The sequence below is a fragment of the Dipodomys merriami genome, unplaced genomic scaffold (genome assembly GCF_024711535.1).
Source record: "Dipodomys merriami isolate MVZ:Mamm:240054 unplaced genomic scaffold, mDipMer1.0.p SCAF_346, whole genome shotgun sequence".
Lineage (NCBI taxonomy): Eukaryota > Metazoa > Chordata > Mammalia > Rodentia > Heteromyidae > Dipodomys > Dipodomys merriami.
In genome coordinates this window covers 570,337-582,157 of record NW_027205004.1, presented here as the reverse complement: position 1 = coordinate 582,157, position 11,821 = coordinate 570,337, and the positions used below count along the sequence as shown (strand labels likewise).

Below are 11,821 nucleotides of genomic sequence, written 5' to 3'. Positions count from 1 at the left end.
AGATTGCGGCTTGAAGCCAGCCTGGGCAAGAAAGTCCATGAGACTTTTTGTTGTTGGTGGTGGTGGTCATGGGGCTTGACTCTGGATCTGGGCGCTGTCCTTCAGATCTCCAATTCAAGGCTAGTGCTCTACCACTTAAGCCACAGTGCCACTTCTGGTTTTCTGGTGGTTAATTGGAGAGAAGAGTCTTATGGCTTTTCCTGCCTTGGCTGTCTTTGAACCGTGATCCTCAGATCTCAGCCTTTTGAGTAGTTAAGATTACAGGCAGGAGCCACAAGCATCTGGCTCATGAGACTCTTATCTCCAGATAACTACTAAGTAGAGCTGTGGCTCAAAGTGGCAGAGCACTAGCCTTAAGCAGAACAGTTCAAGGACTGTGCTCAAGCACTGTTCAAGTCCCATGACCCTCTCCCCCCCAAAAAATATCTGAACTCTTAGTTTATAGGACAGAATAGTAATTACCCAAGATTGTCTCCAGTTCTGAATGTCTTACTGTTTTGTTTTATAGCTTTCATTTTTAAGGAAATAGCATTCTTCCCATTGCTGTAAATAGCATAAAACTCGGCCATTTAGGAGCTGCAGATCATTATATTAAGTGAAATAAACTAGTTCCACAAACACAAATGTTACACATTTTCTTTAATATGTGGAATCTGGAGGGAAACAAAATAACTAAGGCCATGAAAGTAGAGTCTACCAGGGAAGGAGAAAAGAAAAGGGGAGTAAGGAGGGGAGAAAGAAAAAAAAGTAATAGATGATGTGAATATTATCACTAATATATATGTACTAATATATACACTAATATATATATGTATATATATATATATATATATATGCATGGAAAATTTGTAGTTGGTCAGGGAACAGCAGAAACTTGACTGAACCATTTGGGGTGGGGGTGGGGGACAGGAGTGAGTTGCTAGAACTGCAAGAATGTGGGGGAGGGGGGAAGCCAGGCCATATACCGGTGGCTCACACCTGTAATCCTACCTACTCAGAAGGCTGAGATCTAAGGATTGTTGTTCAAAGCCAGCCCAGGCTGGAAAGTCTGTGAGATGCTTATCTCCAGTTAACCACCAGGAAACCAGAAGTGGTGCTGTGGCTTAAAGTTAGCCTTGAGCAAAAGAGCTCTGGGACAATGCCCAGGTCCCAAGTGGACAAAAACACAAAAACAGAAAGAAAGGAAAAATAATGTGGGATACAGTCAGCGAGGCATGCTTACCTGGGTTGGAAACATGGCTCAGAGGTAAAGGAACTACCTAGGAAGCAGAAGATCCTTCATTTAAAGCCCAGGACCACCAAAAAATAAAAAACAAAAAGGCTTGTTTTTGAAGGTACCATGCTGAGATTCCTGATGCTGGGGCGCTAGTCACTAGTTAGGGACTCCTCTGTAGCCAGATTATAGCCAGAGGATATTCTATTGCCCCCAAGAGAATTGCGTTTCATATTACAATGTTTATGCTACCAGTATCCCAGTTTTATGGAACTTGAAATTCAGGATCCTCTAGGTCTTCCCACAGAAAACAGGCTTCTACGACAGTAATGTATGGCTGTTCTAGAAACCCAACCACTGAGATTGCTGTTTTAAGCAAGAATCGATTGCTATTGTTTCACGTGGCTTAACAGATCTGTTTACACAAAGTGTATTTTAAAAATATTTTCTAAGCTGGGTGCCAGTGGCTTACTCCTGTCATTATAGCTACTCAGGAAACTGAGATCTGAGAATTATGGTTTGAAGCCAGCCCAGACAGGAAAATCTGTGAGACTCTTATCTCCAATAAGTTACCAAAAAAGCAAGCTGGAAGTAGCACTGTGGCTCAAAGTGGTAGAGTGCTAGCCTTGAGTGAAAAAGCCCAGGGACAGTGCCCAGGCTCTGAGATCAAGCCCCACAACCAAAAAAAAAAAAAAAAAAGTTTTCTACCCAGTATCCTCATGCCATTTTCTTGTCATTTCACTAGAACAGCTTTTTTTTTTTTTTTTTTTTTTGGGTCCGGTCGTGGGGCCTGAACTCTGGGCCTGGGCGCTGTCCCTCAGCTCTTCAGCTCAAGGCTAGCGCTCTACCACTTGAGCCACAGCGCCACTTCCGGCTTTTTTCTTTTTGCTTATGTGGTGCTGAGGAATCGAACCCAGGGCCTCGAGCATGCAAGGCAAGCGCTCTACCACTGAGCCACCTTCCCAGCCCCACTAGAACAGCTTTGAGAGAAGAAACACCATATCAGAATGATGGTCTAACTTACTCCAGGCACTTTTTTTTTTTTTTAGGGGAGTGGTCATAAGATAGGATTCCTCTTTCCCTGGGTGGGGATATAACTCAGAGGTAGTGTTTGCTGAGCATGATTGAGGTTCTGGGTTCTATTCCCAGTACCACTGAAAAATGATTGCATTTCTCCATTTATTATTCCTCATATCCGTAAGTCCTCGAGAAAACTATTTATTTAAAGCTTAATATGGCACACTACATTATTTATAGAATGATAAAGAAAACAAGGAAATACACAACAGGGCTAGTGGCTGTCTTCCCAGAACTAAAACTGTGCCAACCATTATGAGCTCCAATACTCATTTCACACACAAGAAATCAGATGACCAAAAGAACTATTTTGGAAACATCTAATTAATACATCGTGGGTTTTTTTTTTAAATTTTACATTTATAGCAAATCTGATACATATCTTGCTCCATTTAAATGGCTACCAGCTAAACCAACCTCAGATTTATCCTCCCAGATCAGACACTGGTGACTTCTGGAAACCAGGGCATAAATACGAGTTTGATGAGTTAAGGAATGATGACTTTGATTCCTCCTAGACCTGCTTTGTTTTCCTTGTTTCTAGCTTGTGACCAGGTCTGTGTGATCAGAGCTAGGCAAAACTGTATGTTGTACACAACTAGAGGTTCTGAGTAGAGGGAGCTACAAGTCCTATGTTGGGCTGAGTGTAGTAGGGGAGTTCTGGAGCTCAGGAAGGACAAGGAACCTGGGTGAAGCACCTGCAGGCCCCCCCCCGCAACAAATGGAAGGAAAAGGATATTAAAGGGGTCATGTTCATGATCATGTTTTGTAGACCCAAAGGCCTGGAGATGCGAAGGGCAGGAATGGGTCCTGAGGGGTGGTGGTTTGTCAAACCTGCAAGTCCCTATCCTTGGCTAAGCCAATGGCTTCAGAAAGAAAAAGAGGAGACAATTTAGGAGATGAAACTTGCAGGGCTTTGTGGCTGAATGTAAATGGGAGCAAGAAGGAAGTATTATACTGCTTCTTGAGGAGGAGCCTTGGGCATGTTGCTACTGAGACAGAAAACAAGGGACTCAATGTGAGAACTCACTCTGGTGACACAGCAGAGCAGGATGTGTTGCTCAGCTTTTTGTTGTTGTGGAAAAAATACCTGGCTGGGGGGCGGGGAGCAGGGAGGGGGAGAACCCAACAACTTAGAGGAAAGATTATTTTTTCCCTCATAGCTTCAAAGGCTTCAGTCCAAGGTTGGCAAGCTTCGTGAGTTGAAGCAGATATCATGGCATCAGCAGTACATGGTATTGAAGGCTGCTCACCACATAGGGACCAAGAAGCAGAGAGGGAGAATGGAAGAGGGCAAGACATGCCTCTCAAGGACAACCCCACTCAGTGACCTACTTCTTCTGGCTAGCCCTACTTTCTAAAGCTTCTGCCGTCTCCCAATAGTGCTACCATCTGGGAACCAAACTTTCAAAGCATGAGCTTTTGGGGGCCATTTCAAAGCCCTAACAGGCTGAGTCTCCCTGTGGGGATTCTTCTCCCCCCAAGTGGTCAAAGACTCTCTCTAGTTTCAAGCTCACTATCTCAGTCTGTTCTGTTACTATAACGAAATATATGAAACTGGGTAGACGTTTACTTTGCTCATGTTTCTGGAAGCTGAGATGTTCAAGAGCATGGCACTGGCATCTGGTGAGGGCTTCCCATCCCAATGTCCCCAATGTCACAGCAAATCCTCATGCCCAGAGGTCATGTCATCGTCGTCGTCGTCGTCGTCGTCCTCCTCCTCCTCCTCCTCCTCCTCCTCCTCCCCCCCTCCTCCTCTTCCTCCTCCTCCTCCTCTTTTTGTCAGTCGTGGGGTTGTTTCTCTTTCTTTACTCCCAAAAGAATAAGCATACACCAGGGCTGGGAAGGTGGCTCAGTGGTAGAGTGCTTGCCTTGCATGCATGAGGCCCTGGGTTCGATTCCTCAGCACCACATAAGCAAAAAGAAAAAAGCCGGAAGTGGCACTGTGGCTCAAGTGGTAGAGCGCTAGCCTTGAGCTGAAGAGCTGAGGGACAGTGCCCAGGCCCAGAGTTCAGGCCCCCCCCCCCAAAAAAAAGAATAAGCATACACTGAATGCTTTCAAATAGGGTTTTTCTACTTCCTAGTAAAGCTAGTAGTGATTTAAAGGAATTCAAGGAAAAAAGAACACAGAAGAAGCAGATGAAGCTGGATGCTGCAGTACAAGCTGACAATCCCAGCCATTGGGAAGCTGGGGCTGGAGGATCACAAGCTCAAGGACAGCATGGGCGATGTAAGTGAGCTGGTGACAAGCTTGAACTTGTAAGAACTTGTCTCAATAAATCCCCCCTCACCCTTGGAAAAAAAAGAAGCAGGTAAGATGATTCCTTCTCTGACAGCACGATATATTTATTAATTATATATATAATTTTTATTCTTACAAGGAATGTGTATTTTAATATATTATTCAACAAAAATAACTGTACAGAGCCTATGAGAAAACTATCGGTGGATGGGATATTTCATTTCATTAGCTTTTCTCTATTTGAAGTTTCTGTATTGTTTTAATTTCTTACAATAAACATGAAATGTTTTATGAAAACAATTATTTGACAGGATAAATTGTACATGGCTTAGTCTGTCAAAGTTTGATGAGCCTAAGTGTCTATCTTGACTACAGTGGGTCCAAGAAGTACATCCTAGTAACAAGTTTACTTATGTCACAACACATAAACCCACATAAGTGAGACATTATTTTAACTTTCAATATTTACTTAGGAGAGCTAACACCCAAATATTTTCTAGTTTACTAGTTTTCTAGTTTACTAGCATATACGTTTTAGTCTAACAACTGTATATCAGAACTATCAGTTAAAAATGCTTTTCAAACTTGACAGCCAGGACATATCTGCTGCAAAACCTTCCTTTTGGTGCAAATATCATTTGTCTATTAAAAAAAATACCACACAGTGAATTTTTCTCAGCAAGATTCCCAAAAACTTACTGTGTGCTAGAACCTAAAATTAAGCATAGGGTATGATCTTGGGTATGGGTGTATTAGGTTTCCACCACCAAAACAAAATACCAGAGACAATCAACTTACAAAAAGTTTCATTTTAGCCAGATGCCTCGTGGCTCACGCCTGTAATCCTAGCTACTCAGGAGGCTGAGATCTGAGTATCGCGGTTCAAAGCCAGCTCTGGCAGGAAAGTCCATGAGACTCCTCTCTCCAATTAACCACCAGAAAACCAGAAGTGGTGTTGTGGCTTAAGTGATAGAGCACTAGCCTTGAGCTGAAGATCTAGGGTCAGACCGACACACACAAAAAGTTTCATTTTGGCTCACAATTTTGGGGGTTTTAGTCAGTGATCAGTTGGCTATATTGCTTTTGACCTTTGATGAGAAAGCACATTGCGGCAAAAACAAACCACTCACTTCATCATTAGGAGGCAAAAGAATGTGTGCTTAGTGTGCTTGGGTGGGGTAGGGCAGAGAGGCAGAATCCCACTAGCTCCTTCAAGGGCATGCCTCAACTCTTCTCACTAGGCTCCACCTTTAAAGTTTCTACCACCCTCAGCAGTGCCACCTTGGGGGGACTATCTTTTAATATCTATTAATACATGGGACTTTGAAGGATCTGAACTGTAGCAAACATGGGCTGCTGACTGCTGCTGTAAGTTAGATTAGAAGCTATTCTGGACATATAAAGGGAAGTGCCTGATTTGTTCTGTGGGGCAGGGTGATGGAGGAAGACGAGGCAGAGTAGCCACACGAGCAAAGATCAGGGCCAATGGTGTGTAGGCAGGTAACCTTCCAGCAACAGTCATAATAGCAAACAGTAAGAGAAGAGGTAGTGACTTACTCTTGTATTCCTCTATTTTTATCTGTCCTCATGAGTGAACTTTAGGATGTTCAAGTCACAGAGATCAAACCATTTCTAAATAATAAGAAACTTCCAGGACTTCTGTCAGGAACATGACACAGAAACCCATGGTATGGTCCCTGTTACTAAAGGGAAATAGACCAGTTATTCTTTTTTTCTTTTTCTTTTTTTGACAGTCGTGGGGCTTGAACTCAGAGCCTGGGCACTGTCCCTGAGCTTTTTTTGCTCAAGGCTTGAGCCACAGCGCCACTTCTGGCTTTTTCTGTTTATGTGATATTGAAGAATTGAACCCAGGGCTTCATGCATGTTAGGCAAGCACTCTACCACTATGCCACATTCCCAGCCCAGCCCAGTTATTCTGACATAAGACATTGCATGCAGTCATAAATTCTGCTTCAATATGTTAAGTGAGGAAATGCAAGAGATCACCCAGCTCTTTGCTGTCTCTTGTAGATGTCCCAGGTCGCAAGAAGGTGTAGCCTTGTTCCCGATAAGGTACTCTATCCCTGATGGATGAGTTAGCTGAAATGCTACTTCCTGTTTTTACTTACTTATATCTGAAAAGCACCATTGTGATTGGAGCTGGAGCTGAAGCCAACAATCTAAAACTTGTGAAAGGCCTGTGTTCATTGACATTAACCTGTGCCTGGGTTGTCTGAGCAACTTTCAAACCCTCAGGCTTGACAACCAATGATGTGGACATTATTTTGGCTCATTACTTTGGTAAACCTAAATCTGATTCAAATCTTGAGACTGTGTATTTCCCAAGATATCAACCAAGAAAACCTACAGTTCTTCCTGGGTGCCTATAATGCACACAGCAACCAGGAGAGTAAAAGATACATACTGAGCCACAATGAAAAAAAAAAAACCATCAAAGACTCTACTTTACTGGTGGTAGGGGACAGAATGCAGTTTTCACTTCAACCCTATAAATCCAACTTTGCTAAAGACTGAAGACTATGAAGTACTGACTGAACCCTTTGAGTTTCTTTTTGCAGGGCAGATTTGTTTCCCCATTGTGAAACCACTCAACCTGGATAAAATCAGCTCTGGAGAAAGTTACTTCAGTCAGTCTGTCATCAGCAGTCAGTCAGAACTCAAAGATCCTGTGAGCTCCCGGAAGTCCTAGACAGATTACAGAGGTGCCCTGCTATACAGATGTCCATCTCCTGGGTTATGCAAGTCCATCCTTCACATGAACACTCTATAATAGAATATTTCATCTGTCAGTTGGCTTCCACTATCTTTCACTGATTGGATAGCCACTGAACATTTCTAGTTGCCCAAGTTTATCATTCTCTTTTTACACACCCCTTTTTATTTTCAAGAACCGCATCCTTGCCATTATTATGCCATTCCAATGTCTTTAGCGGATCCAGTTTCCATAGCTTCTCTTGCAAGCTTTCCCTTCACTCCCCAACTATGTACCTAAGATTGATTCCCAACTCCATGTGAATGCAAATGTATCTGTGTTTGTGTGTGCAAAGTTATGTAATTTTAGACATACTTTCTTGTAGTGCTTCAGCAAAAAACAGAAATGTGACTTTTTAGATTCTCAATAGTGTGTGTTTTTTAAGGGAATTTTGGAGAACAGATATTTAGGCAGCGTAGGCCACTAGATTCTCTTTGGGCTCCAAATTGGTCAATACAATTTAAAGGGAGAAAGCACTTATGAGGAATGTAGAAAATCACACTACTGTTTGGATTATTGATGGATTCTGATTGACAGTAGAAGGGTTGCCTGTCACATAGACAAATAGACAGGTGGCAGCCACCTCCTTTGTGTCCAAATGGATTCATATTTGCTATTCTATAAACAAAAAGCAAGGCTATATCTCATTGGAAGCATATGAAGGATGAGAATCTCATACATTAATTTTCTCCAAATAAATAATTCAACTACTAGACTCAGCAGACAAAAATGCAGACTAAAATGCCAGCTTCTACTTTGCAGACAAAAATTTCTGTCACTGTTGTATCTGCTAGCACTTACCAGTCATCCACACATCTGTAGGACAACCCTCCCAGGTCTGTGATGGAGGGTGGTTCTCTATCCTTCAAACCAAAAATGAGAAAGGAAGAAAAAAATACAAAAAGGGGGGAGGTATGGCCTAAAAATGACACTGATGGCAAGTATGTGAGCCACGAGAGGGGGGAAAGGAGCAACCATTAACAAGATGTCACATGGGCTGGGAAGGTGGCTCCATGGTAGAGTGCTTGCCTTGCATGCATGAGGCCCTGGGCTCGATTCCTCAGCACCACATAAGCAGAAAAAAGCCAGAAGTGGTGCTGTGGCTCAAGTGGTAGAGTGCTAGCCTTGAGCTGAAGAGCTGAGGGATAGCACCCAGGCCCAGAGTTCAGGGCCCATGACTGGCAAAAACAAAAAAAAACCAAGATGTCACATGAAGTGAGTGTATGCAGACATGGTTCCAGAAGATTTCACTGAAGCTAAATTAAAGTAATATGGAACCCATTTCTAAGAAAAGGTCTTAATGCTATAATTCCCTTTTTGTAGGAGGGAATGGGCTGATCTGTAAGGCAGCTTTGCCCTGGTAGAATCTGTTTCATGCATTGTAGGTGGGAAGGAGGTTGTCTCATCAGTCAGAAAGACTACTGGACGGATGTGAAAGCATCAGAGGCCACTCATCAAGGGCATAAGTAGGTGGTAAGAGCAGGAGATGTAACTTGGGGTTACCCAATTTCCAGTTTTAGAAAGACACTCGCAGACATATTGTTTGCTCTCTGCTAAGATAAGGAAAGTATAACTGCCAGAATACAACTTTAAAAAAAAAAACAAGTTATTAGAACTATGTAAGTCTCATTGTTACTTGAAGATAAACAGGGGTAAAATATATGTGTGTGTGTGCTATGTGTTTTTGTATAGTCCACGTGTACATGCACATATACATATATACATGCTATCTAATGCTATACTGGAAAGACGGGGCCAGCCCTGGTGTCACTGGCACCGTTGAGAAAGGAAGTGGTGGCTGTCAAAGACAGGAAGAGACTGTTACCTAACGCTGTATACCTTTCAGCTTTGAACCATGGGCAATTACTATTCATTGAAAAATAAAGTTAAAATTAAAGGTCAAGTTAAAAAAATAGGAATTAACTACGAAAAAGCATACATGACGTTAATCACAATCCAAGGTACGTTGGGAGCCATGCACATGGCATTAGAGATGTAACACTAACTAAAAAATAATCTAATGAATTCCTCTCAACCTCAACTCCTAATCTAAATACACATTTCACAAATGAACAAAGAGCCAGAGCAGGGTGATTTCCTCTTGGCAAAGCTCCATGGCTACCTCAGATCTTACAGTCACTCAAGCTGAGGTTCTTGGGTTGGGTGGGTTGGTCCTCAAGCCCTTGGCTGAACTTAGTGGCAATGAGCTTGATGATGAGGTCATCCGCAATTTCCAGAGCAACATCGTATGCTGTCTGGCCTCTTGCATTCTTCTTTTGGATGCTTGCATTGCATCTGGAAGGAAATGGAGAAAAAGGAGCCCTGAAGTGCTCAGGCCCATGACCCCCAAGGCCCAACTCTTCCCTGTCACAAAAGCCAGACTGGTTACCTATTGGTCCTACCTCCTCAGACTTGTCCCTAAGAGGCCACCATGGCTCTAAGCTGTCAGTGGTGACTCTACCTGAGACCTTTTAAAATATTGTATGATTTCAAAATACTCAATTGTCAGTATAGCCATTGGTTCCAATTTACATCAAAGCTCTACAACCAATGGTGTTTAATGAGGGCAACATTTTTATTGTGCTTCAAAATCCCTGACTGGCAGAGGTCACAAGGCAGCATGGTGGCCCCCATTCACAAAGGTAGCAGTTTAGGAGCTGGGGCTCCTCTAAAAGGACCACGGGTAGGTAGAGAGATCACTCTAGCCTTCAGTAGTGCCCCCCAGAGGCCAGGGAACTTACCCCAGTAACATGGCGACACTCTCCCTTCCCTCCAGGCCAAGCAGGGTTGCTTCATGAAGAGCTGTATTTCTGAACCTGTTTGTTGGGCAGGGGCAGGGGCAGGGTGTAAATCCTGGGTAAATCCTTAGTATCATCAGGAATTCGACCAAAGGTTGGTGGTTTCACTCATTAACCTACCCACCTGGGAAATATCTGTCAATCTCTCTCTCTCTCTCTCTCTCTCTCTCTCTCTCTCTCTCTCTCTCTCTCTCTCTCTCTCTCTCTCTCTCTCTCTGTCACACACACACACACACACACACACACACACACACACACACACACACACACACACACACACACACAGCTTTGTATTTGGTAACCAAGTACTCTACCATTTAAGTACACCCCTAGCCTGAACTTAGGAAAATCTCAAGTATCCCTCTGTGCCCCTTCCCTTGGAGGAATACTGTATACTGTGATGGAGAAGCTTTGATATCCCTTTGATATCCCTCCCTCCCTCCCTCCCTCCCTTCCTTCCTTCCTTCTTTTCCTCCTCCTCCTCCTTCTTCTACTTTATGTTACTGAGTATTGAACCTGGAGCACATTGTACCTGCTAGGCAAGCACTCTGCCACTGAGCTACACCACAGCCCATCATTCTTTCTTTCCCCCTTTTTTTTCTTACCTACCCTCCCTTTCTTCCTCCCTTCCTTCCTTCCTCCCTCCCTCCCTTCCTTCCTTCCTTTTTTCTTTCTTTTCTTTCTTTCTTCTCTCTTTCTCTCCTTATTTCTTCCCCATCTCTATTTTTTTGTGTGCTGGGCTTGAACTCAGAGCCTAGGCTTTGTCTTGAGCTTTTTGCTCAAAGCTGGAGCTCTACCATTTTAGCCACAGCTCCACTTCTGGCTTTTTGTTGGTTAATTGGAGATAAGAATCTCTGGGGGGGGAGGATTGGGTGGGAGGGGGGAGGGAAGGGGGGAGGATGGGAAGGGATGGGAAGGGGAAACAAAGCAGCAGGCTACAATGCTTGATAAGAAATGTACTCATTATCTTGCCCATGTAATTGTAACCCATCTGTACAGTATTTCCACAATAATAAAAAAAAGAATCTCTGGGGGCTGGGAAGGTGGCTCAGTGGTAGAGTGCTTGCATGCATGAGGCCCTGGGTTCGATTCCTCAGCACCACATAAACAAAAAGAAAAAAGCCGGAAGTGGCACTGTGGCTCAAGTGGTAGAGTGCTAGCCTTGAGCTGAAGAGCTGAGGGACAGCGCCCAGACCCAGAGTTCAGGCCCCATGACTAGACCTAAAAAAAAAAAAGAAAAAAAAAAGAATCTCTGGGACTTTCCTGCCTAGACTGGCTTCAAATCTCAAACCTTTATCCTTATATCTTAGCCTCCTGTGTGGTTAAGATTTCAGGCATGAGCCACCAGTGCCTGGCCCAATCTTTTTTTTTTTTTTTTGTCAGTTGTGGGGCTTGAACTCTGGGCCTGGGTACTGTCCCTGAGCTCTTCAGATCTCAGCCTCCTGAGTAGCTAGGATTACAGGCATGAGGCATTTGAAATCAGTTTTTTTGGTTGGTCATGGGGCTTGTACTCTGGGCTTGGGCACTGTCTTTCAGCTCTTTAGCTCAAGACTACCACTCTACCTCTTGAGCCACAGTGCCACTTCTGGTTTTCTGGTGGTTAATTGGAGATAAGAGTTTCAAGAACTTTCCTTGCCTGGGCTGGCTTTGAACTGTGATCCTCAGATCTCAGCCTTCTGAGCAGCTAAGATTAGAGACTTGAGCCACCAGCATCTACC

The 11,821-nt window shown here is 43.5% G+C and overlaps 1 protein-coding gene across 3 annotated transcripts in view; it reads right to left on the bottom strand.

Moving 5' to 3' along the window:
• Nucleotides 1-4,634: 4,634 nt before the first annotated feature.
• LOC138803698 (double zinc ribbon and ankyrin repeat-containing protein 1-like) overlaps nucleotides 4,635-11,821 on the bottom strand; it is a 56,230-nt gene continuing 49,043 nt past the window's right edge. For all 3 annotated transcript variants that reach the window (XM_069987758.1, XM_069987759.1, XM_069987760.1), the window contains 2 exons: nucleotides 10,047-10,121; nucleotides 4,635-9,600 (listed from right to left, as the gene is read on the bottom strand). In XM_069987758.1, the coding sequence (XP_069843859.1) occupies nucleotides 9,429-9,600; nucleotides 10,047-10,121 (247 nt within the window). In that variant the 3' untranslated portion in view covers nucleotides 4,635-9,428. The remainder of the gene's footprint in view (nucleotides 9,601-10,046; nucleotides 10,122-11,821) is intronic.